Here is a 23,828-nt window from a genome sequence, read left to right on the forward strand (position 1 = left end):
TGGGAACTGTTCCATCGGCACTCGTCACCCTGTCAAAGTGTGACTCTTGCACCTAATAAGATGACCACTCCACTAATAGTCAATTTGATCATTTGTATGGTATGTATTATATTCTTGCTGGCATTTCACAATCTTAATTTCAACCCTTGAAAGTAATCTAGGCTTCTAGCCTTGTTGGAAGACTTGATGGGTTTAGACAAACCGCTGCAGCAGACACCCGTATCCAATTGGTATTCAACATTTGAACTTGAACCATTCGCCCGTTCCGACTCTTTGAATGTAAACCAGTAACTCGTAACAACGTCTTTTTTCCCGGCATGAGATAATCCCTGTGGAACTTGCGGTAACTGGGAAGTCGAAATTGAAATCGGAATGGAGAAGTCTTGCTATATACCAGATTCAGCTCGATCGTTTTTACCGCTGAAGGCTGACCCTAATCGCCATCAAGAGTATATATACCTTGCATTGGTTCCTGTGACATATCATCGCCAACAATTCGTTTGAGGCAGATCCTCTTTTTAATACTCGCATCTTGAACACCTCTTCAAAATGCTTTCAACGACTTCGATTATTTTCGCTATAGTTCTTTTCGTTAATTCTTTCTGCACCCCCGCGTTGGCCCGCCGCTATCCATGCGATGATATACTTGTCCGGAAAGAATGGTAATATTTTCTTATTCATGATGCTATGGTGGACGTATGTTAACACCAATTACAGGAGAAATATGTTCAACGATGAGAAAGCAGAGTACATCAAAGCGGTGCAATGCCTTCAAGATCAACCCGCTGTAGACCCGGCCTACCCTGAGGCTGAAAGTCGGTTTGATGAATTCCAGGCGCATTACATGAAGCAGGCGGATACAGTGCACAACTTGGTAATGCTTCAATACTTTCACTTAGACTAAAAACTGACAGTGATATATATATCTTAGGGTCAATTTTTACCATGGCACAGGCACTTCATCAGAACGTTTGAGAACGCGTTGCGCAACGAATGTGGATACAAAGGCGCCACTCCGTAAGTTATTAGCGTATCAAGAAGCAAATCACACCACTCATAAAATCCATTTGGTAGATACTGGGATTGGAGTCAAGACGCAGATTCTAATTCGTCGTAAGTGGCCTTTAGTATACTCCTGGCCTAACCCGTGCGCTAATTGTATGGTGATAGCATTTCTGCCTCGCCTATATTTGACTCAGTCACCGGGTTTGGTGGCGATGGGAAATCAGGGACATACACTCTTCCGGCCAACGATATGAAAGATAAGGAAATAAGGCCTTCGGCTTTCAAAGGATGCGTGGACAACGGACCCTTCGCAGATTATACTCTTCATGTTGGCCCAGGAAAACTGAGGACTTCACATTGCCTTACTCGCAGCATATCTGACGGCGCTAAAAAGTTTATGTCTTCTTCAGCTGTCTCTACCTTGAGTAAATCTTCGACCTTTGAGGTGTTCCGCACTCAACTTGAAGCTGTTTCCGACGACGGCCATGTTATGATTGGTGGCGAGATGAGCAGTCCCTATTCTAGCCCTGGAGGTGAGTATTTTTCAAAGTCATTTTCTGAGACGCTTATGTATGGCGTTGATAGATCCTCTGTTCTACTTGCACCACGCCAACATTGACCGCATCTGGTGGAACTGGCAGCAGCTCGCCCCAGCTACTCGCTTCTTTACGGTGACGGGTCCTGCAACAAAAACACCTCCAGTCCATGAAGTTGGTGTCGACTATGTTCTTAACATGGGAAGCCTTGGATTAAGTGTTCCCATTCGAGACACTCTTGATCTTCTGAGCAAGCCTAATTGCTATACCTACCTCTAAGTGATACCCTCCCGATGTTTTTTTCTCCGAGTTTCACGACATTCACGACTTTTTGGCTACGATTTTTTATGTCAATTTACGACTCTTCATGTACGTTATATCTTACAATCACGATGTGCTCCGATATACGATTTGCATTATATTTCGAAATTCAACATTGAACATATAATCAACTTTTGATTGACTTGAGATTTTCTTTTGGAGTCGATGGTTTCAAAATGAATATTCGAACCCTAAAATTAACGCAACCGCGTATGTTCACACTCAACTCAAGAAGTGATGGCAGTGGGTGTCATCGGACGTAATCCTAATCGAGTAAAGGTGTCACCGCCAAGGCATGATCACCGCCCTGTCCTTGTGAGGAATCACCAAACAAGGACAAATACTGTGCTCATCATTGTCGTTGTTGTGGCCGTCGTTTGTTCCAGCGTCAAGCCCAAAGCCACCCCCGGCAATTCGTGCCCAAACCACATTCTGCTTGCACAGGCGTCCTGCAGCTACTTTGATAGCTCTGCTGCTGAAGACGGGTGTCAAACTCGACGGTCGTCGGCGACGTCGACGACGATTCCCGATTTCAAATCTCTCACAGCCCTCATCCTGAATACTTGACTTTGTCTTGGTGCGGAGAGTGCGCAGCGACCGTGTTTATTCGCGTGAAGCATAATGACCGTCACGCAACGGAAACCGCAACATTTACCCGACGAGATTCAAAGTGCGTACACGATCGAGAGTGGCCATATATGTCATATCCTAATTGGTTGCTTTTACAGCCTTGAACGAGCCCGGCGTCCAGTACCAGTGCGATTCCTGTAAATGTGACTTGACCCACAACATACGCATCAAATGCGCCGATCCCATATGTACACCCGGAGAAGGTGTGGACCTCTGTCCATCGTGTTTTTGCGAGGGAAAGGAGGTGGGAAAACACCTCAGAAGTCATGCATACCGCGTCATTGTAAGTCGAGAATATTACAGCGCGTATCGTGAGGCTGAACTATAGCGTCTTCCTTAGGAGATGAATTCATATCCTATTTTTACCGAGGATTGGGGTGCCGACGAGTAAGCCAGATTACTCTGTTCTATCGAATCGTTCAATTCAAGGATTTTGGCAGGGAGCTTTTATTACTTACTGGAATTTCAACTCATGGTATTGGTAACTGGAAGAAAATAGCTGAACACGTGGGCACTCGGACGAAGGAGGAGGTCCATGAACATTATAGGAAGGTGTATGTTGACTCAGAACAATGGCCTCTACCGGTAAGTGTCACAACTCTTCCTATCTTTACGCGCAGTTGACGTTTTCTCAGAGAATGGATTTGGAATTTGATATAGAACCAGAAGTCTTTCACGAACGCAAGCGACGGAGGATCACTGCCATGAATAATCAAGAAATGCCCGTTCACACATCTCCTCCTACGTCATTACCCGCCATCCATGAAATTTCGACTTTTCTTCCCGGCCGTCTTGAATTTGAACACGAAATTGATAATGAAGCGGAAGACTTGGTGAAAGACTTGGAGTTTGGGGTTGTGACCGACTATGGCGGTGATCAGATCATCGAGGATGAAAATGATATCGATGTCCTAGCTCGCGCAAGGTTGGAAAAGGAAAAACGTCTAGGAATTTTTACAGGTTATCACAACCCGCCGGCACATGCAGGGAAGGCTCCACCTCCCGCCAACGGTATGGTTAACGGACACCATGTGAATGGTGATATCAAGAAAGTAAAAACAGAAGACATTTCGAATGGCGAAGATGAAATAGAAGAACCAGTTCAGCCTCCACCCTTCGAAACTAAAGACTCTTTAGCTTTTAAGCTAACTCTCCTTGAAATGTATTTTCAACGTATTGACAAGCGTCTGGAAACCAAAGCCGTTATTTTTGAAAGGGGCTTATTGGAATATAAGAAGGTATTTGCTCGTTTTAACAAGTTTAGCCAGTGGTCAACTTCTTAATCTTATTTCCTTAGATGCAAGCTGTGGAAAAGAAACGGACCCGAGAAGAGCGTGAATTTCTACATCGGCTACGTCCTTTCGCGAGGTTACAAACTGCTGAAGATTATGAAGCTTTTTCTACTGATATGCTCTGTGTGTACACGTCATTCATCTAGTTCTATTGAACGCTAATCGCTGATCCTTCTAGACGAGGCTTTGCTTCGTAAACGGATACAAGAACTTCAAGCATATCGGCGCCTTGGATTGTCTACACCGGCGGATATCGATAAATATGAGGTCGATCTTGCAAAAAGGGTAAGTATACGTCCATTAATGTAGCCGTTGTCTTTTTCTAACTGCAGTATTTTGTTCGTTAGACACAAACTAAAGTTGCACCTCTGCGAGATTACGCTTCAGATAGATTACAGTATCGCAACACAGGTCGTCAATCTTCGGGTCCTGATCCTCGTAGATCAAGTCTGGTATCATATGGAGAATCTGAAGACAGAAAATCTCGTGAATCGACGCCACGGTTGGGTAGTGCCCCAGGCTCTAGTGCTACTGCTGTTCGCCGTCCTCGTAAGGCTTTTTATATTTATGAGGCTTATATTTCTCATACACCTTTATAGCTGCCCCTCTCAATCTCGCTAACAGTCCATCGTTACATCTGCTTACCCCTGCCGAACAGACTCTCTGTTCCCAACTCCGCATTCAACCTAAACCTTATCTTGTTATCAAGGAAACCCTTGTCCGGGAGTATGCTCGTAGAGGCGGCAAGCTTCGTCGACGTGAAGCTCGTGATTTGGTCAAGATTGACGTTAACAAAACAAGCCGCGTTTGGGACTTCCTTGTACAGTCTGGTTACTTGAAAATTACAAATGAACCGAGCAGCGCTGCTGCTACCGCACCTCCTATGACACCCTCTGTATCTCAGTCCCAAGACAATAAGTACGCTCAACTGGTCTTTCTCTCATAGGTGTGCTGCTAACTTCTTACTTTGCTCTATAGCCCACTCCAAACACCTTCTGCAAACGGTTCTCCGCAAAAAGATGCTAGAGCTCCAATATCTCCTCGACCTCCCATTCCTCCTGCTATATCCTCTGCTTCGAGTAGTCAAAACGGATCGCTCTACAGCTCGTCATTGCAATCGATCCCACAATCATGGACAACAACTACTTGAACTTGCCACATCACACTTACACTTTATCTTATAACTTGTACTTACATACTGCTGCATTTGTATATTAGGCAACACATCATATATATCATCATTGGCACCTGGCTTCAAGATTCATTCGTGAACGTAACTTTTAAGACAGGTCCTGAAAGTTGGAATGTGACCACGTGCCTGTCATCACCCGACACCTCCGAAAACTTGGACAAGACCTTCTTGTCGTATGCCATTCACTGTCTTATTTTGGGACTTCTGCACAAAATCGAAATATCGTATGGCGCACTTTCCTTCTATCACCAACTAACAAACAACACCTATGGTCTGATTTTATAGATATCTTGATACATTACTTCAATAGAGTTGAGGCGAATCTCAACCGTATGGGAGTAAGTCGGTCTACCATATGCCCTAATGCATCGACGTGGACAGCGCCTTCTTTATGACTAAAATAATTGATGATTGAAGTAATTCCTAGCCATGACTGTCTACCGTGGAGTCCGCTTCTACAGGGTCCGGTGACATAGGCCTGACGCTTCACACCTAGAATCCATGTGCATACCCAAGGCTCTTGCATTGCATATAAAGGCCAGGAAAACGCGCATCTAAGATACCTTGTACTAGAAGTTCGCATATCCATTCAACATGATTTTTGGATCGTTTCTCTCGCCTATTTTCTTTGTCGTTTGTAGCATTGCACTGTCTGCGAGGGCAGATACAATTGTTGCATTCACTGGTACAGACTGTACCGGCGACGTTGGAGCCAGTGTCCAGTGCGATGGTAGCTGCCACGACTTTACAACTAGACACTCCCTCCTGGTAAATCCTGAATCTATTTTATCTGACCTGCTGGAATCCTAATGAAGATTGTTCTAGACTAGTGGGGGAGGCATTCACTGCGTGACATATTTCCAGTCATCCGGTTGTGTTGGAACTCCTGGGCAAGATTTAAATACGAACATCATTAACCCAGGACAATGTCAACATGTTAACACGGGAGGTCCGGTGGCATCGTTCAAATGCTCTCCGACACCCACTTGTCTCGCTTGGTAAGAGTGCGCTCTCTGGAGTCTTTACAGTCTCACTAATTATGCCGATTTACCGTAGATTGGTATAACCTCAGGTGTAAAGTGTTCATGGAACTTCCTGTACCCTATGTATTATTTTGTTGGTTTATTTGATCGATGGATATGAGCATAAGATCTGAGCTGCCCTCGGTAAGGTGGATACATTTTGACCCTCCCTTCGCTGTATATATGATAAGAAAACAGCGTGATTTAAGGTACACGAGCGCTTAAATGATCTTTCACAGCCAGTTTAAACCATGCCCTGTTTTGGCCATTTTCCCTGGTTGTACCAAGTTTTTATCAATCACTAAAAGTGTTTTTACTACTTCTTAGTTAACCACTACAATGCCATTTTATTGTCATTCTTAATACATTCTTCGAGATTGAAGAACATTTTTGTTGGAGCGCGTTTCATGGTTTGGTTAAATGCGAAATACTAAAGATGGGAGTACTGTCGACCGATAATAGTTTGCTCATGGTTTCGTTGTAGTTTCGTGAGAAATGGTCTTCGTTAGAAAACGATGTTACTGACAACATGTACTACCATATAAGCAACAACTGAGATAAAGCTTACGAATATATTTATGGAACACTCAATGATGTGGATGATGCATAAATATTGCCGAACTCCCCTATCTCACACCAACCACTACATCCTCCTTGAACTTACTCCAGATTCATCGTTATGCGCTTCCTAATTCTTGGTGCTACAGGCCCAAGCGGGGTTCTTCTCATTCGCAAAACTCTCGAAGTATACCCAGATTCCACAATCATCGTCTTCGCCCGTTCTCCCAACAAGATACCAGAGGACCTGCGGAACAATGGCTCCCTCACAATTGTCAAAGGCACATTCGACGACCTGGACGAGCTAGAATCGGCAGTGCAGCTCGGAATCGACGTCGTGCTCTCTGCGCTTGGACCAGTCGTGTCACCGTCGGCGCTCACAACCCATTCACCCACCACACCGATCGCGACATTCTATGGGCATCTCATTGACTTGCTGTATAAATATAACGTCAAGCGCTTCATTTCCCTGTCCACTGCGTCCGTCACCGACCCCCATGATAAGCCCAGCTTGAAGTACGCGGCCATTGTTAGGGGGGTGAAGACGGTGGCGTATCCGGCGTACGCTGATATCGTGGCTATGGGAGAGGTCATTCGGAGTAAAGGGCAGGACTTAGATTATACGCTTGTCCGTGTTCCTTTCTTGACAAATGGCGATACCGAGGGTGTCTATGCTGGGTATATAGGAGACGGGAAGATTGGGGTTACCTTATCCAGGAAGGGGTTTGCAGCTTTCAGTGTAGGCGAAGTAGCGAACCGAAAATGGGTCAAGGCGGCACCTATGATTTCTAACGCTTAAATGACTACTTTGCCCTGAGGGTACGTTGACTTCGTTTCTAAAGAAAATAGCACGGACCATGCCCATTCTTACCTTCGCGCTATATTGGACACACTCACAAAGGACAACCTTAGTATATATGTTCTCTTGGAAATCCTATACAGAATATTCAATAATTTATGGACTCCATTACTGGTAGAAAATTTGAGCACTGCAGATCTTTCCATGATATGAGGACCTCGTTAACCTTTAGTCTCATCAGCTTTTGATTTGAATCCCTGAAAGTATTTTTCACGGAAATCCTTGTGGGCAGGGATATGGGTCTCTTCATTGGCTTCGCGTAGCATAGGATCAAAAGTTGGCGGCGGGTATCGTTCTTTAGTAACCTTCCTGATAGTCACCAGCTGCAATAAAGGCGTAGTAAATATACAGCATCTCGGAAATCAACTTCAATTCTTACTCTTCGGCCCCATGACCCGAAATCTTGAAGCGAGTTGGCGACCAACTCCATCCCTTCGCACATCATGGTATGAATGTCCACTTCTTCGTACTCGTCGGTGACTGTTGGAAGGAAAAAGACCAGACGTCCTCCTGGCTTGAGTAGATATCTTGCCAGTAACACTAGGTCAGTCGCGAGATGCGAGAGCTCATATGGTTTCGTTGGAGGGATGTATGGCTGATCGTCACTACATAATCAGTTATCAGTAGAAATACCTTGAATTGTAGAAAGAATCGATGCTAACGGGCGAGGAGCCAAGCTGTGTTGCAGACAAAGTTCCTTTTGACGCTCGGATAATTCCCGTTTACGTCCTAGGCGCTTCGCTCCTGCACGGACACCATCTGGATGCCAGCGTTAAGTACGGTGATAATGTCCAAAAAGACTAGAGATATTTACATGGCGGGTCAGTCACAATAGAGTCGAATAATTCTCCACATCGCCAAGGATTGTGGGTTACATCAAACGTGGCAAGGTCGACTATTCGAGAGGCGATTCCGTATTGCGTAGCTGCTCGAATAACCCCAGGGGTCTTTTCTACAGGATGAGATAGTGACGTGAGGAGTGCTTCGATACAGACAAAACAGAGATTTCGACGTACGTTTGCCTCTCATTTGTCGACCATCTATATCCGATCCGAAGACCAATGCTCCAAAGTATCCAGTTGGCTAAAATTTGAGTCAGATTGGGGACGTATTTCGAGCGAAAATGTACGCACATACGCCATGCTACCTGTCCCCATGAATGGATCATAAATAAGTTTTCCAGGGGATGCCTGGCCATGAATTCAACAATGTGCAGGCAAGGAGCAGGAAGGGGCTCACAAGAGTTTGGTTAGCCATCAGCAATGAAATTTCGGCCTCCATGCTGGTGTTTCCGTAGTATGATCGTTTTTTGACATCAAATTTTCCAACGAGTTGTCTTGCAGATCCTTCCTCTATCTGTTTGTAGTACGTCAGAAATGGCTGAATACATTTCATAGTACAAGACATACCAACCTGCCGAAAAAAACTTGACGAAACTCTCCATCCCCTTCGTGTTTTACGCGTGTTGTACCATGGCGTTCTTCATCTATAAGTTAAAGATGAAACTAATAGTCAAACCGTAACGAGTAACAAACATACATTCTTCGAAACATGTCAGGATGATTTCAGGACTTTTCATGTCGATTTTCCCTAGGAAGCCCATATAGGCAAAGTTTTCGATGACCTCTCGTTGCCTTGATTGCGGGATTTTGTGCTTTGAAGAGGTCACCAAAAACCTGAAAGAGGTGTCTTGGACGTATCGAGCCCATAATGATTCATTTTTGCGATTAACTTCGTGGAGTTCGTCATAGGTTGACCCATGTCCATAATATTCATACACAGCCCTGTATGGCACTCAGTGGTTAAAATGGAAGACTATATTATCAACAACCCACTTTATTAAAATGCAGCGTCTAGCAAGCATGCGAGCATGTTCCTCTTCATCAAGTTCCACGATCATAAACGGTCTTGTCGAATCGCGATCTTCAGGATTTTGGGGAAGTGTGTATGGTATTCCATATAATTCTGCAATAGATTGGAGTTCTGGGAGCCTAAACTCATTATGCACCTGGGCATAGTGAAACAAGTATCGCGAAGGCATCAACTGAAGACGGTTCACGAACACGTATAGAGTGGTATATTTGTTGTTTTTTGTTTGAGTTCTGTTCAAGAATCCATTGACAAGTACGCCGATCAGATTGATAATTGTTTGTTGACCACGGAGGTCATTGCCAAATATACATCCCACCAATCGGATTCGGAGCTCAATCAATCGTGTCCTGTTCCTACACCTTCAAGTCTCCATCCCTCAAGGCCCTCCGTTCACCCTGTCTTTTTCGATGTCAAGAATAGCTGTACTTGACTGCCACTTCATCAATGTTTACGATATCCTTCCGAACGTCATGTCCGAGTCTGCCCGCAGTGCCTCTTAGTTCGATGGCTGTGGTATACCAACGCAGTCTTGGAATGACCGATATAACCGTGGATATTCTCGGAGAACTTTTCTTCTCCTATTCACGCCCTCAAAATGTGTGCAGGAGTCCAAGATGTCATAAGAAACCCGTTTAAGCGCGCATCCGTCTAAGGCCAATCTTCCATGGTGCCTTTACCACTGGTTTGTTCTCATCAATCACACTTAACCAATTGATAGCCTATTCCTACTCCGAGGTTCGAATTACATGGCCCTTAACATAAATAGCGCCTTTGGCATCGAGATTGGAAGGCGTTTCTTGCTTCCATGAAGTTTAGGACATGTCCGTACATTGCATTCGATATATAGATAAAGAGATGCAGTTGAGATTGGTGCTTGCAGACTCTGCTCAGCCCTTTGACATCATGAGCAATTCTTTCGATAGTACCGCATTGGTCTTGAACCCGACCACTCCTTTGGCTTACTTGCCTCCCTCTGTGGCCTTCGAATACTGTGTCGCAACTTATATTGTCGTCGGTACTTTGGCTGTGAGTCACCAAATTGGTTGATTGTCTGGTAGCTGACAAGAAATAGGTGCTGATATGGGATTTTCTCAATAATCTTTTTGCCGAATATTCCCTCCTTACATGTCACAAAGTAAAATTTCATTCCTACATTTATTACATATCAAGGTTTGCAGTACTGCTTTTTTGTGTTTGATGTCTCTAAATTTTATAGCAGATTCACGACATTAGCGGCGACGGCATCCACAGTCATTTTTCAGAGTGAGTAAATTTGTATTGATACGATAGCTTATCAATTGATATAACTTTCTAGCATCGCCCGTTGAAAATTGCGACCTATTGTCGATGTTCAGCATCTGGATGTTCTTCATCTCGGTTCCTTCTACGTCGCTTCTGTTCTTTTTCCGCGTACGGGCGCTCTATATCGACAGACGATATTTGCTCTGTGTTTTCTTTTTTCTATGGCTCTCGGTCCTTGGAGGGAGCCTAGCGACTTCTCTTTCCCAAGGAAAGGCAACAAAGATTGGACCTAGTGCGTACTGTCTAGGTGGAAGCATGAAATCATACTCTTCTGCTGTGGGAACCATGGTCATTATCAATGATACAGTCGTGTTCCTCGCAATATCTCGATACCTGGCGAATATCGCGCATGAGCATGAATACTTGCTCAGCACCAAGTCTCTCAAGACTTATGTATTAGGCACGGATCTTCCTCATTTCTCCAGGACCTTTTTGCAGGATGGGCAATTGTACTATCTGTAAGTGTTAGTGTTTTTGGTACATAATATGCCATGTACTAAATGGTGTTGTGATTATGCAGCACCACCATCTTTTTCTCCTTTGCCACCACCGTGGTTCTTAACATCAATTCTATACCGCTAGCGTATCGTGCAGTAGCAGGAGTTCCTAACGCAGTATTGATGAACATCATGGCCTGCCGCGTTTACCGAAACACGAGGCTCGGCTTCTACAAAGAGGACACCACCCAAGTCCTCAACACCATAAGCACAGAAACAACCCCACCTGTTTTTGTGGAATCGCCTTTTATCGAAAAATCCTCACCTGTTTCTCTTTCGGGACGGGACATTCTACACGATGAGATGGACATTACACAATTTTTTAAAGAGGACGAGCATAGAAAGATCGGAGAAGGTGAATCTGCAGATTTTTTTCACACTCGTTTGAGATGTAATATAAAGTAGTTAATGAATAATCTAGCAACTGGTAAATTCCTTGATTCCACTAAAAATTTAATCTGCATCAAGCGCTAATGGTCCTATGATGAGTATTCCTGAATGGCGGGATCTGATCCAATCTCATTTACCAGTGGCAGGTATGTCAATGGTACTATGCTTGAGTGGAATATCGTACCGGTGACTGACTGTGTACGTACAGTGCATGCACAGTCTTGCCTTCGTCAGCGAAACTTCAAGGTAACGTTTGCACTGGCTATCCCTTGATCCAACGAAGGGACCAAACGCGCGATTGGGCGTGCGAGCAGATGATAGATCCGGGTACAGTGACCTTATTTAAAGCCGTGTCCGGATCGGCGGGAACAGTGTCTTAGCCCATTGGTCACAGGGGCTGCCTATTTTGTCAAGCATATATAGCCTGTCCTCGGACTCTCATCAATGTTTGACAAGAGTGTATAACAACACGGTCAGGAGCTCTGGTGACTTCATGAGATTATTCCTTGGGCCAGGTTTAAATATACCATGTAAGCAAAATCAACCTCCTCTTTCACAAGCTTCCTTTCCATGCCAATTCATCCTGCCTTCAAGTTCGCCCTCCTACTCCCCATCCTAGGCGTGATTTGGGAGTATATCCTCCACCCTTACCTCAATATTGCGGTACATGAACGAAAGATACACCCCGTGAACAACGAATACTGCAAGAAAGTGCCCCAGCTCGCGGCTTGTGAGAGTAAATGACAATCAAATCTCCCATCCCTATAACTCGCTGATACATCACTAGAAATTATCTTGCACCAGCAGAGCGGACTACTCTATCTTGCATGTTCTAATCCTCTTAGCAGGGTGCAGTGGACGCCTGCAGTTGGTCGTCTCAATGCAGCCGGCGCGTCGCGTGATGATTTCGTCGCCATTTATGACCCAAAAAGATCGACTGTCACTCGACTCAAGATTCAAGGCTTCGAAAGCGCACGAGGGCTCTCACTACATGGTATGGACGTAGTAGAATCAACCTCCAAACCATCCGAATTATTTGTGTATCTTGTGAATCATCGGGCACCATTAGGCGGTCTTCTAGCCAAAGACGTCGGGGCCGATTCGGTCATCGAAATCTTCAAAACCACCTTGGGAGGAGACACATTAACCCATATCAAAACAGTGCAAGACCCTATTATCTGCACTCCAAATGACATCGTCGGTTCCCCAGATGGCAAAAGCTTCTACTTCACCAATGACTTTGGCTCAAAAGTTGGGATTATTCGCCATCTGGACATGCTAGGGCGCAAATCGACCTCTGTGGGATACTGTCACATCGAAAACGGATGTCATTACGCGATCCAAAACATGCATGGCAATAACGGGATTGCACGCGCCCCAAACGGCACTTTTTACGTGGCTAACTGCAAGAAGGGTGGCCTGACTATCCTTGAGGAGAACACCTCAGATAACACGCTTTCCATCGTCGACTTTGTTCCTGCTGGTGAGCCTATTTGCTCGGTGATTGAACTCCAACTGAATGTATCTTTTAGATTTCGCTATGGACAACCTCGCTGTCGACTCCAAGGGCTTCGTATGGGCCGCAGGTCCGATTCTTCATCGCCATAGCATACAATTGCATACACTAACAGGTTCATCTAGCGTTTCCGGACGTCGTTAAATTGGTCAAAAAGCATTTCTCAGATCCGACGTTCCCTGCCCCATCTGCCGCCCTTCGCTTCTCCGTACATCCAGATCACAACGCGAACACGACGCAATCTATTTCAAGATATCAGGTCGAGACGGTCAGTAGCCTATCTTATTCGCAGTATATCTTGAGTATATCTAATATCCCATTCAAACGCCCAGGTTTTTGAAGACGACGGGAACGTGGCGTCGGGCATCACATCTGCAGCATATGACGCTGACCGAAATCTATTGTTCCTGGCTGGTATGTTTCCCTCTACTACCATTTCATTTTTAATTCAATGTTTGTTGCTTATATCTTGTTATATATAGGTCTCGCATCCCCGAACCTGGTAATCTGCAAGCTATAATTTTTGCCCGTCCAAAATTACCTTTTGAACGTTTATGGTAGAGGCACAAAGCATTCTATTAAATTTATTCCAGCATGTCTTTATGCAGAATTGTGCTGCACACATTCTAGCTGCCATTATACTACTACGGCTGCGCCATATAATCATCTTTGATTTAACAGTAACAGAGTGTCGAACAAACACAGTGGTCAGTATGTAGCGGGTCCAGATCGGTAAATGTTGAGCGAAAGGGCTCCACATCGGAGATATGCGAGCTGGCTGAATGCAAGAGAGAGACTGACACTGAGATTGGCAATACTGCAGTCTCATTAATTGGTCTGTTTCTACAACGAATGGTTCAGTAAGAGGCCTATTTTTAGAAACATTATCCACGGGTCATTCTCAGGTCCCGTTCCTTCATTTCTTGAACGCAGATTTGTGTAACGAGATTTCTACAAACGTATTATTAACAAATTTAATCAGTTCCATTGCGAGTGGTCAACGAGGTAGTGGGAGTGGCGCATCGCGCTTGAATCGTGCTCGGTACTTTCGGCACGTGCTAGGATTATCATGCATCATACTAGGAAAGAAAGCGTTCATACTGCCGCACAATGATGATGGTACCGCTGCTTCTTGTGTTTAACTGGCAACGTTCATTTTTAAACTTCATCTCGGTCAGCTCGCAGCGGTGATCCTTCTTCACAGTAAAGGTCCTTGAATCTTAGGTTACTACTCTGGACACTCCAGTGCCCTCCAGGCAAAAGTAGAAATGGGGAAGCTAACGACCGCTGTTCTAAACCTTTCCGTGTTGTTTCTGGCTGTCTTCATTGGATTCTATCAGTTATATCTCAAGCCTCTATTTATCACATACGGCGTATTCCCTTTCGAAAGAGAGATCAAACCTTTAGGAAACCAAAACTGCAAGGCCGTACCGGAGCTGCAAGCATGCGAAAGTACGTGGGCGTTTCGTAGTTGGTTATGGCTAGCATACTTCCCATTTCATTATTTTGAGGAATATCGGCTGACTCGGTGTCGGGTTATACAGAACTTGTACTACACCAAGATACAGGTGTCATATACCTAGCTTGCTCCACACAGTCTAGCAGGGCGCACTGGATACCAGCTATGAATCAACTTAACGCGACGGGGGCGTCGCATGAGGACTATGTCGCCACCTACGACCCATCAACATCTCAGATTATACGTCTGCGCCCATCAGCCGACTTCAACCACGGACGAGGGCTGTCACTCCATGGAATGGATGTAGTGACTTCCTCATCAGACCCTGACGTCTTGTACGTCTATCTCGTGAACCACCGCGCCCCTCTTGCAGATGGAAACACTCCAGTGAACGCAGAGCAAACGGGCGCTGATTCAGTCATCGAAATTTTTAAAACGACAATTGGAGGCAAAACGCTTGAACACGTCAAGACTATAGAACACCCTGTCATTATCACGCCTAATGACGTCGTTGGGTCCTCGGACGGCAATAGCTTTTATTTCACGAATGACCACGGTGTCCGAGTCGGTTATGTGAGTATCTCAGAGAGCATTTGTTCCTTGAGATAACATTTGGCTAATAAACGCTATTACATTACTTTGACAGTCTCGATACCTCGAATACGTGGGCCACAGAAATGCATCTGTAGGCTACTGCCATCTCGATCAGGGTTGCAAGTTTGCTCGTACAAGGACACACTCTAGCAATGGGATTGCTAGGGCCAACAACGGGACGTTATACATCGCAGATTCAACTTTTGGTGACATCACGGTACTAGAGGCACAGGTGGACAACACGTTGGTAGTCGTGGACTCCATCCCAACAGGTACTTATACTTCTTTAAGCACTGTTCAGTTTGATTGACTCGGGGTTATTCCAGAATTGGTCGTTGACAATCTGGCACTTGACGCTGACGGTCTGCTTTGGGGAGCAGGTATGGAATGTAGCTGAATTTTGAACGACGATGTCGATGCTTATCCGATACAAACGCAGCCATACCCAGAGGACTTAAGGCAGTGAGACATATGGCTAACCCATCCCTCATTTCTCCATCGTCGGTGTACAGAATTTCGATTAACACAGGGGTGAACGCGTTCTATGGCGAGAAGTACAGAGTCGAGAAGGTTCGTGATCTGTACTTCCTCACAATCAGTGAGATTTCTTAATTTATGAGCCAATACTGCAGGTTTTCGAAGACGACGGTAACCTCGTTTCTGGAATAACAACGGCAGTACATGACTCCCAACGAAAGAAATTATTCCTTCACGGTAAGGAAGCATCTGACCAAATATGTTAATGTTCTCTAAACACTTTTTCATAGGCATAGCATCTCCACAATTAGTTGTTTGTGATACATAAAAACTCGGGAATGATTGGCACCTCATGGCATCGCAATGGACCGGGCAATTATACGTCAATATGTAATATTCGGAGAGGAATAGGGCTTCCGCTGTTTCGATTGTTATTCTAGTCGTGCATACTTGCAAAATGTGATATCACCTCATTGCCAAACTGATTCAGGAATTTATGGGGTCATCGATTTCGATGAACGACAATAACTGGCTTTAAACAACCATGTTGTGTGTTATGAGGATATAGATTGAAAATGGGCGACAAGTGATATACAAATAGACTGGTCAGCGAAATGGATTCACGAATGGAAGATCTGAGGCAAATCGAATGAAACTTGCTGGTGAGGGACGGAAAAAAACTTTGCCAGAAAAGGTGACAACTAATGCATTCTATGTATCCACATGCAACCAAACGCGATTTGTGCCAGGAGAACACCTGCTATCCCTCGTGCCAGACAGTAGGTTCTGATAGATGAGAAAAAAAAATGCCACATGAATTATCATTCTCTTTTTCGACACATAGTTCGCATAAAAAGCCCAGCCAGATAGTGGGTAGGCGGCTAAATGACGATGTAAGAACCGTAAATCTACTCCCATCCTCCGGTGCCGGTGGCAGGGGCCTCAGCACCCCATCCTCCGGCAGCGGGCTCAGTAGACCAGTCAGTATTACCGGGTTGAGGGTCAGCGGACCAGTCAAGAGCACCTGGGAAACAATCACATCAATACAGTTTCTGAGGACAAAAATCCTCAGCGACTCACCACCCTCGCCAACGAGAGCAGGATTAACAGCACCGGGAGCGCCGCTGGAAACATCCCATTCGGGGGCAGCAGCCTCAACATCACCCTGCTGGAGGGCAAGCTTGGCCTGAGCCTCCTCTTGCTGCTGCTTCTCAACCTCTTCAGGATCACGGTAGAAGAACATGTCAACCATAACGTCCCAGCTTGTAGAGCGGGAGATAGTGCCGCGGAGACGGAGAACTTCACGGGCAAGGAGCCACCAGATGAGACCGATGGAATGTCTGGTCTTGTTGTTTGTGGGGATGGCAACATCGACAAACTTGAGGGGGGCATCGGTATCGCAGAGAGCGATAACAGGGATGTTCACATAAGAGGCCTCACGGATAGCCTGATGGTCGACACGGGGATCGGTGACAATGATGAGACGGGGCTCCTTGAACGAACGGGTGATGTAGTTGGTGAAGGAACCAGGTGTGAAGCGTCCAGCAATGGCCTGAGCACCAGTGTTGGCGGCGAATTTGAGAACGGCACGGTGTCCGTAAGGGCGGGCAGAGATAACGCAAACATCGTTGGGGTTCTCAACAGCAGCGATAACACGAGCAGCAAGGACGAGCTTTTCCCAAGTCTTTCCAATGTTCAAGATGTGGATGCCTGGCCCAAATGTAAGAGAAAACGGAGGATCGTCGAATTATTGGACATACCGTCAGCACGTCGCTTCCACACGTACGGTTCCATCTGCTTGTCGCAGTTTTTGGTGCCAATATGGCATTGGGCAGCGAGGAGGAGCTGGATCTCTTCCTCTGTCGCGCTCAGAACGGATGGTAATTTCGATGCCATGTTGTAGGGGAGAACCTAAGAGACAGAAATTGAGTATTTGACAACATCCGAAATGGTCATGCCGCATCCATCCCTGTACGAGCTCTATTTCTCTCGTTCTTTCTCATGGGGATGTATGAGGCACTCCTTGGACGTACCGTGAAGCTTTGGGAGGCTTGAGGACGGCTTGAGCGACGTTCACGGTCGATTTTGGGTGATCTGGCGGTTGCGGGGGTCGTCGACAAAGTTTGCCGGATGAGTGAGCCCTGTGTTTCCCACGCCTACATTAACTTCAAAATAATTTGATTTCTTTTCTGAATTAACTCATTCTACTTCCTATTTACTTCCCATTAATCTATAAAAAATACGACCCACCAGGACAGACCATGTAATTCAGATATACCTTATTTCAGGTGCGCTTTCATAAAGAAAGGGACTTGAAGGTCTGGTGTAAGGCCTTTGATTCTGCGCTGATGTCAATTAAATTAGCGCCTTGCCAAGTCGTTAATTCATAAACATATATTTTACTTTACGACCGTCGCATGCAGTGGATAGTAAAGTGAACTATGGCTAAAACGTTTCTAAATCTACGTGGTAGTGAGTCTGGCTTACGGGATATCCATTTTACAGATCTTTATGCTACTATGCATAATTGATGATGGCAAATAGTCCTCGGCAAGTTGTTCTTATCAACGTTTTGTCTTTGCTACAGCCATTACACTTTGTCGTCAATAGGATTGTGGTATTGTGGTAGGGAAGGTCGTGGATCGTACTAATCCCGTCCCAGTAGAGAGTTTTTGTATGTTCAATGTCAGCCGGGGCCCGGCAGTCTCGTTTAATTATCATAATTAAACATCAAGTTCGATAGTCTATTCCTGAAGTAATAAACTGTTCTGTTTGCTTAGAATAGTTTTCCGAGTTCTTCAATCGACATTGAAGAAAGTGAGCAGCACATCTGAGCCACTGGTAATGAGAAATTTATCCAGTACGGTGTTGCTTTACTACGAGTGTAAACCCCTCTATACAAGTACGAGTGGTCGGGAGATGAACTAACTTCCAGAAAATGTTTGCGAATCAGAATGTCGTGTGCGCAAACAATAGAGGCGTTGGATAGACAGTTTTGAATTTTGGATTCATGAAGATCGCCGCCATACAAAGATTACCCTAGACGAGGAACTAAAGAACAGACACAAAGAAATGCCTCAAGAGTGATTCTGAAGTTCATTACTTTGGTTATCGCCATGCGTATGCTGGGAGACGCTGGTAGAGGGGCCTAGACTCCTAAAATCCTTGGTCAGAAACGATAGGAAAGGGACATAACCCCCCCCTTCGCAAACATGTAATCGTACACTGGCATTCACGTCCGTATACATAGCTTTATTCGAGATCATGGTGGGACAGAAAGTACAAATCTGCGGTGAGCGTAGTATTCCAGGTTCATTTAGGTGCTTGAGTCTGGAACCAGAATTCATTGTGGTTATGGAATTGCCATGAGTGACCGTTGAGACAGAGAGACTGGGTAGATATGAAACAAGAAGAGTCCAAGTCATTGAAGATATACGCGACCAGGAGCTTTTGTTTTTGGGACGAGGAGATTAGCTCGGCGGACGACGATATGTTGCCTCAGAGCGCATTGGGGCATGCTGGCATCAACGCGGGAAAGAAATGCATCGCATCAAAGCTATCTGGGTTACAGAAAACAGTTAGACGCGTGTCTAGCACTCTGAACAGCAAGACACTTACCCATATCACAGCCCTCTATTGTCAGATGCAAAGATCGACGCGTAGCTTTGAGATGCAACTAATACAAAGTCAGTATGTAAAAAAAAAAAAATAGAAAAAAAAAGTATCTTGAATTGAACATGTTGTAGTCCGTCGCGGTAACAAATTCTCCTTGGATTTTCCGAAATCCGTCATAGTCGTAGACAAGAAACGCCTAACCTTCAAGTTGAAGCTTGAAGCTTTTGGCCTGAGCTTCAAGCGAAGTTGAACTGTGAGTCGCGTGTCGCACTGCTATGCTTGTCGCTCTGACTCATCACGTGAGTCATTGATCGACGTTTCCGGCTCCGTCGCCTGAAAGTGAGGCCCTCTGCTACTTGGACAGAGGAGCGATCCGTGAAATACTGTGATCTCTTGGGTCTCTGTAGCCCACATACTATCCAGGCAGCGCAATCATGGATACATCCTCTGATGTTCCGGTTCTTTCTTTCCCTGCCATTCTGCGAAACCCTGGGTTAAGTAACCGTTTCGCTCACCTTCATGGGCCATCTGTAACAGGTAACAATGCCAAGCAGCAAGCTAATTCAAGAGTTTCGGTGAAAAAAACTAGGAGGGAGAACGAAGGGAAGCGCTGGGTTCGGCGCAAAGATAATTGTCAGTTTGTTCACTTGACAGTACCATGTTATCTTATCTCTACAATTCCTCTCAGCACGATTCGTTGGAAACCCACATGTCGTGGCTGCCTCGAAACGAGACTATAATGTGCAGCTTCCACAGGTTCAGTCGACATTCCCAGAACCTCTCCCTGCTTATCTTCCACGAATTGTAAAGCTACCCACTACTCCGACGTTGCCTACCACCGACCCAGGTTCTGCCAATGCGGGCCGTTTCTCTCTTAGTTTGAAAGGCATGCGGAGGGATTTACGCAGAGCTGGAGGGAAAGCAGAAGCTCTTGTAAAAGATGTTGAATCTGAAATGGTTCAATGGTTGACTCTCGGAGGGGTTGTACTTTCTCCTGATCACCCCACCTCTGCAGTAGGGGTTGGTGAAGCCCAGTCTGTTGGCACTCCCGTCGGAGTGACAGGCGCAATAACGGAAGTCTCTAGGACACCGCTGCAACTTGTCTGGCGCATCACGGATGATGCTTTTGCTCGATACGTTGTACACTGTTGCGCCAGGTACCATGAAGTTGTCTCTTACAGTGAGCGATTCAATTGTTACCCAATTACCAGAACTAAATTTTGCTAGGCAAAGGTACTGGCGACAACCGCATGACCTATCTTTTGCGCCCGAACGTTACACGGCCGGATCGCAGGGCACCTGCATCTCTAGAAACGCCTCCAGTAACTGATATTGACTATTCGTCAAATCCTGACACAGACATCGACTCCGACTTCATCTCAGACCGGGACGTGGAGTCCGATATGGAGTTGGATAGTCGTCCCCGTGCACACCACCTCACAGCCATAGATGAGTCACCTGCGTCTGTAACTGCACAGTTACCTTCATTAGACGAGGAAGATTCATGGTCACAAGTCGACGAAGACGGGGAGTCCGATTTCGATGGGTTCGACTCGACCTCAGAATTTGGGAGTGCTAGCATTGAGTTCCTCCACCCGAGACTGGAAGCTCTCTCAATAAATGATTGCACCAGAAATCAGGATCTTACGCATGAACTTCCCGAGCAGTCAATCGACGCCGATAAAACAGTGACAGAGATTGATCCACAAGTATCACAAGCCATCGATCCTTCACGTTATACTCGCGATAGGCTACCGTCTGGTCGTTCCCCTTCATCCCCTTCTCGCTCTCCAGCACGGTCGCGTATCCCCAGGCGGAGAGCCAGAGGAAAGAAACGCATCATGACCGTTGGTATTGGAAGTGGGAGGACTTTCTATGAATATTTGTTTATGTGATGCATATTGCTCTACTACAGCCTAAACGTTATTCCGTTTCTTTTGTAAAGCTATTCTTCGATACTAGTAGATAAACCCAGTGTAGTAGTTTTCTCAGTTTTTTTTTCTTGAATACACGCTATATCAAGTACTCAGTCACTTGATTGCCTTTCAATTTCAGTACATAAATAGACCAGGTGTATGACTGATAACAACGTATGCAATGGGTGCCTGCGAGGAGAACCAGCATGATTGATAAAATACCAAAAAAACTTGACTATGCATCACAATCTGAAATCTTTTTCAGTGTTTGAAGTTCGAATGTTCCGATGGTGACCTGTGCAAGATTTCATGTTTTCTTATCAGCATAAAGTTATCTTATCTGCTATGGGTCTTATAAAAAGAGAAATAATCTATTATTACTATCATATCGGTAACACATGCTTTGCGGAAACTGCGCGGGTTGTCCGAGTACTTATTCGCTTCCTTATCTTGACGCTGGCCGTCGAGTCATTTCTCTGCGAGGAACCACTTCAAATCAACTAACGAACTAACGAATCACTTAGCGAAATGGGAAACACAAATTCCTCTGTCATTCCCACTCCCACAAAGACCTCTTTCGATGACAAGGACGAGATGTTGGAGCTCGCAGACCCTTTGTCGGCGATGCACATTGCACAACCACTTTCCTCCGACGGATCTCTCACCTTGGGTCACATAGCGTCTTGGGAAGCATCGTCAAGCACAGATCCCAAGATTCGTCTTGCCCGGACGATCTTCTCGCAGTCTGACATTCGCTCTGTACTGAGTTCTCGCTCTGCTCGCATCGCCGATCAGCACATCTTCAATCACGTCTTGGACTTTAAGACAGGGCCTATAACGAACCAGAAGAGCAGTGGACGGTGCTGGCTCTTTGCTACGACCAATGTTATTAGGTACGGTATCATGAAACGCCTCAAGTTGAAGGACTTCCAGCTCTCTCAGGTGAGTATCAACTAGCTCATGTCGCACAAGTGGCAATGTTGACAGTTTATATAGTCATATCTATTCTTCTGGGACAAGCTAAACAAGTCTAACTACTACCTCGAGCTTATGATTGAGCATGCAGAGTTGCCCATCGACGACCGCCTGATCACCCACTTATCGGGCGACCTCATTAGCGACGGTGGCCAATGGGACATGGTAGTCAATCTGATCGAAACATACGGCCTCGTCCCGCAATCTGCTTACCCCGAATCGACTCACTCCTCCCTTTCTGGCCCTCTCAATGCACTTTTGAAGACGAAGCTCCGTGAGCACGCGCTCATTTTGCGCACCTTGGCCGACACTTTGCGAAGCGCCCACGTTCGTGAAGAGACGGTTATGGCTACCCTTCGTGCGAAGAAGGAGGAGCTGATGAAGGAAGTGTACAATATCATGACCGCGACGCTCGGTGTACCGCCCAACCCGAACAAGAGGTTCGTTTGGGAATATATAGATGCCGAAGAAAAGGTTGGGCGCTGGGAAGGATCGCCGAAGGACTTTTTCGAACAATTTGCCACTAAGCCTTTCTCGGTGCGTAAAATACTTTATTGGAGAATAACTCTAATATGTTATTTCAGCCTGTGGACTCGTTCTCGCTCATTAATGACCCTCGTAATGAGTATTCGAAGCTCTACACCGTTGACAAGCTCGGAAATATCTGGGGCGGCCGTCCTATTCTCTGTGCGTTTCATCCATTTTTTAGGACGATCTACTAATGCGTCGCAGATGTTAACACTGAAATCGAGAACATGAAAGCCACCGTCGTCAGGGTAAGTGATGATGTTTCACCAGCAAGGTCTCACCTAATTTGCGTGCTTGCAGATGATCAAAGCCGGCCAACCTGTGTTCTTTGGTTGTGATGTTGGTAAATTCTCGGACAGGGATGCAGGCGTGATGGACACAGCTTTCTTCGAATATGAAGTCAGTCGCTTCCCGACTCCCTATTTCATAAGGTTTAATTGAATGGGAATCTTCAGAATGCCTTTGACATCAAACTCGGATTGAACAAAGCTGATCGCCTCCAGATTTGTGAATCGGCTATGACGCACGCTATGGTCATCTCAGGTGTACATCTCGACCCCTCTGGCAAGCCTGTTCGTTACAAGGTTGAGAACTCCTGGGGTGAGACCGCCGGCAAGGATGGGTACTTTGTCATGACCGACGCGTGGTTCGAGCAGTGCGTTGCATTTACTCATATATCTCGACAGCGAAATACTCAATTAAATACTTTATTACAGATATGTGTATCAGGTTGTTGTACCTAAAGCGCTTGCACCCAAGGACCTCGTTGCAGTCTTCGAGTCGGGCAACAAGATCGTTTTGCCCGCTTGGGATCCCATGGTAAATGATATTTTTCAATTTCAAACTTGACCACAAATCCTGACTTTTTCGATCTCAGGGCGCATTGGCTTAAACTTCGTCTCACTGCGAATTAGGTGATATGTACTGAACGGCATGATTATTCTTGGTGCTCTCTTCCTATGTCCTGTGTATATGCATTTTCGCAATGAAGAGTTATTTTAGTTGTCGCAGTCTAGCATTGCTAGTACAGCTCTATGGATACGTTGTTATTGAAGATTTGAAATGCATACACTGACCCTTCCTCATATGACACCTTCATGAAGCAGAGAGAATCAACGGCGAAGACAAGAAGGGGAATGATGCGATTCTTGTCAGTTCAAAGGCACAGTCCGGGGGTTTTCTATCAGACTTCACGTTTTGAAAGGTAGAAAAACATTGTCTTCACTGTCTATTACTATGTGACAATGACCAGTACCATCAGTTGACAGAAAT

At 45.5% G+C, this 23,828-nt stretch overlaps 9 protein-coding genes across 9 annotated transcripts; 7 read left to right on the forward strand and 2 right to left on the reverse strand.

Moving 5' to 3' along the window:
• Nucleotides 1-549: 549 nt before the first annotated feature.
• JR316_0001888 (Tyrosinase P) lies at nucleotides 550-1,820 on the forward strand (the record flags this gene model as incomplete). The annotated part of the gene is made up of 6 exons (XM_047887686.1): nucleotides 550-662; nucleotides 718-874; nucleotides 932-1,017; nucleotides 1,075-1,113; nucleotides 1,171-1,538; nucleotides 1,591-1,820. 6 exons carry the CDS (start codon nucleotides 550-552, stop codon nucleotides 1,818-1,820), a joined length of 993 nt encoding a protein of 330 aa, XP_047752609.1.
• A 663-nt stretch (nucleotides 1,821-2,483) lies between these two features.
• Nucleotides 2,484-4,934, forward strand: JR316_0001889 (Transcriptional adapter 2; the record flags this gene model as incomplete). The annotated part of the gene is made up of 10 exons (XM_047887687.1): nucleotides 2,484-2,532; nucleotides 2,591-2,775; nucleotides 2,833-2,879; nucleotides 2,933-3,077; nucleotides 3,128-3,730; nucleotides 3,790-3,907; nucleotides 3,963-4,069; nucleotides 4,132-4,333; nucleotides 4,384-4,702; nucleotides 4,763-4,934. The coding sequence occupies 10 exons, from the start codon at nucleotides 2,484-2,486 to the stop codon at nucleotides 4,932-4,934; spliced, it is 1,947 nt and encodes a 648-aa protein (XP_047752610.1).
• A 1,743-nt stretch (nucleotides 4,935-6,677) lies between these two features.
• Nucleotides 6,678-7,355, forward strand: JR316_0001890 (uncharacterized protein; the record flags this gene model as incomplete). The annotated part of the gene is made up of 1 exon (XM_047887688.1): nucleotides 6,678-7,355. The coding sequence occupies one exon, from the start codon at nucleotides 6,678-6,680 to the stop codon at nucleotides 7,353-7,355; it is 678 nt and encodes a 225-aa protein (XP_047752611.1).
• Nucleotides 7,356-7,576: 221 nt separating this feature from the next.
• JR316_0001891 (tRNA (guanine(10)-N2)-methyltransferase) lies at nucleotides 7,577-9,456 on the reverse strand (the record flags this gene model as incomplete). Its single annotated transcript, XM_047887689.1, has 10 exons — nucleotides 7,577-7,738; nucleotides 7,795-8,020; nucleotides 8,078-8,174; nucleotides 8,230-8,367; nucleotides 8,432-8,498; nucleotides 8,549-8,605; nucleotides 8,655-8,771; nucleotides 8,825-8,901; nucleotides 8,955-9,199; nucleotides 9,251-9,456. The coding sequence occupies 10 exons, from the start codon at nucleotides 9,454-9,456 to the stop codon at nucleotides 7,577-7,579; spliced, it is 1,392 nt and encodes a 463-aa protein (XP_047752612.1).
• Nucleotides 9,457-10,874: 1,418 nt separating this feature from the next.
• On the forward strand, nucleotides 10,875-13,512 carry JR316_0001892 (Serum paraoxonase/arylesterase 2; the record flags this gene model as incomplete). The annotated part of the gene is made up of 10 exons (XM_047887690.1): nucleotides 10,875-11,047; nucleotides 11,110-11,441; nucleotides 11,617-11,622; nucleotides 11,685-11,722; nucleotides 12,071-12,212; nucleotides 12,264-12,959; nucleotides 13,009-13,062; nucleotides 13,118-13,260; nucleotides 13,325-13,406; nucleotides 13,475-13,512. 10 exons carry the CDS (start codon nucleotides 10,875-10,877, stop codon nucleotides 13,510-13,512), a joined length of 1,704 nt encoding a protein of 567 aa, XP_047752613.1.
• A 748-nt stretch (nucleotides 13,513-14,260) lies between these two features.
• Nucleotides 14,261-15,850, forward strand: JR316_0001893 (Serum paraoxonase/arylesterase 2; the record flags this gene model as incomplete). Its single annotated transcript, XM_047887691.1, has 8 exons — nucleotides 14,261-14,444; nucleotides 14,537-15,024; nucleotides 15,098-15,317; nucleotides 15,372-15,425; nucleotides 15,495-15,507; nucleotides 15,558-15,615; nucleotides 15,678-15,759; nucleotides 15,813-15,850. 8 exons carry the CDS (start codon nucleotides 14,261-14,263, stop codon nucleotides 15,848-15,850), a joined length of 1,137 nt encoding a protein of 378 aa, XP_047752614.1.
• Nucleotides 15,851-16,430: 580 nt separating this feature from the next.
• JR316_0001894 (structural constituent of ribosome) lies at nucleotides 16,431-17,418 on the reverse strand (the record flags this gene model as incomplete). Its single annotated transcript, XM_047887692.1, has 3 exons — nucleotides 16,431-16,546; nucleotides 16,603-17,232; nucleotides 17,283-17,418. The coding sequence occupies 3 exons, from the start codon at nucleotides 17,416-17,418 to the stop codon at nucleotides 16,431-16,433; spliced, it is 882 nt and encodes a 293-aa protein (XP_047752615.1).
• Nucleotides 17,419-19,571: 2,153 nt separating this feature from the next.
• Nucleotides 19,572-21,032, forward strand: JR316_0001895 (uncharacterized protein; the record flags this gene model as incomplete). The annotated part of the gene is made up of 3 exons (XM_047887693.1): nucleotides 19,572-19,770; nucleotides 19,826-20,317; nucleotides 20,365-21,032. 3 exons carry the CDS (start codon nucleotides 19,572-19,574, stop codon nucleotides 21,030-21,032), a joined length of 1,359 nt encoding a protein of 452 aa, XP_047752616.1.
• Nucleotides 21,033-21,581: 549 nt separating this feature from the next.
• On the forward strand, nucleotides 21,582-23,448 carry JR316_0001896 (Cysteine proteinase 1, mitochondrial; the record flags this gene model as incomplete). Its single annotated transcript, XM_047887694.1, has 8 exons — nucleotides 21,582-21,995; nucleotides 22,050-22,565; nucleotides 22,613-22,715; nucleotides 22,761-22,804; nucleotides 22,857-22,955; nucleotides 23,012-23,211; nucleotides 23,273-23,375; nucleotides 23,434-23,448. 8 exons carry the CDS (start codon nucleotides 21,582-21,584, stop codon nucleotides 23,446-23,448), a joined length of 1,494 nt encoding a protein of 497 aa, XP_047752617.1.
• Between the last annotated feature and the right edge of the window lie 380 nt (nucleotides 23,449-23,828).

This window comes from Psilocybe cubensis, chromosome 2 (assembly GCF_017499595.1).
Source record: "Psilocybe cubensis strain MGC-MH-2018 chromosome 2, whole genome shotgun sequence".
Classification (NCBI taxonomy): Eukaryota; Fungi; Basidiomycota; class Agaricomycetes; order Agaricales; family Agrocybaceae; genus Psilocybe; species Psilocybe cubensis.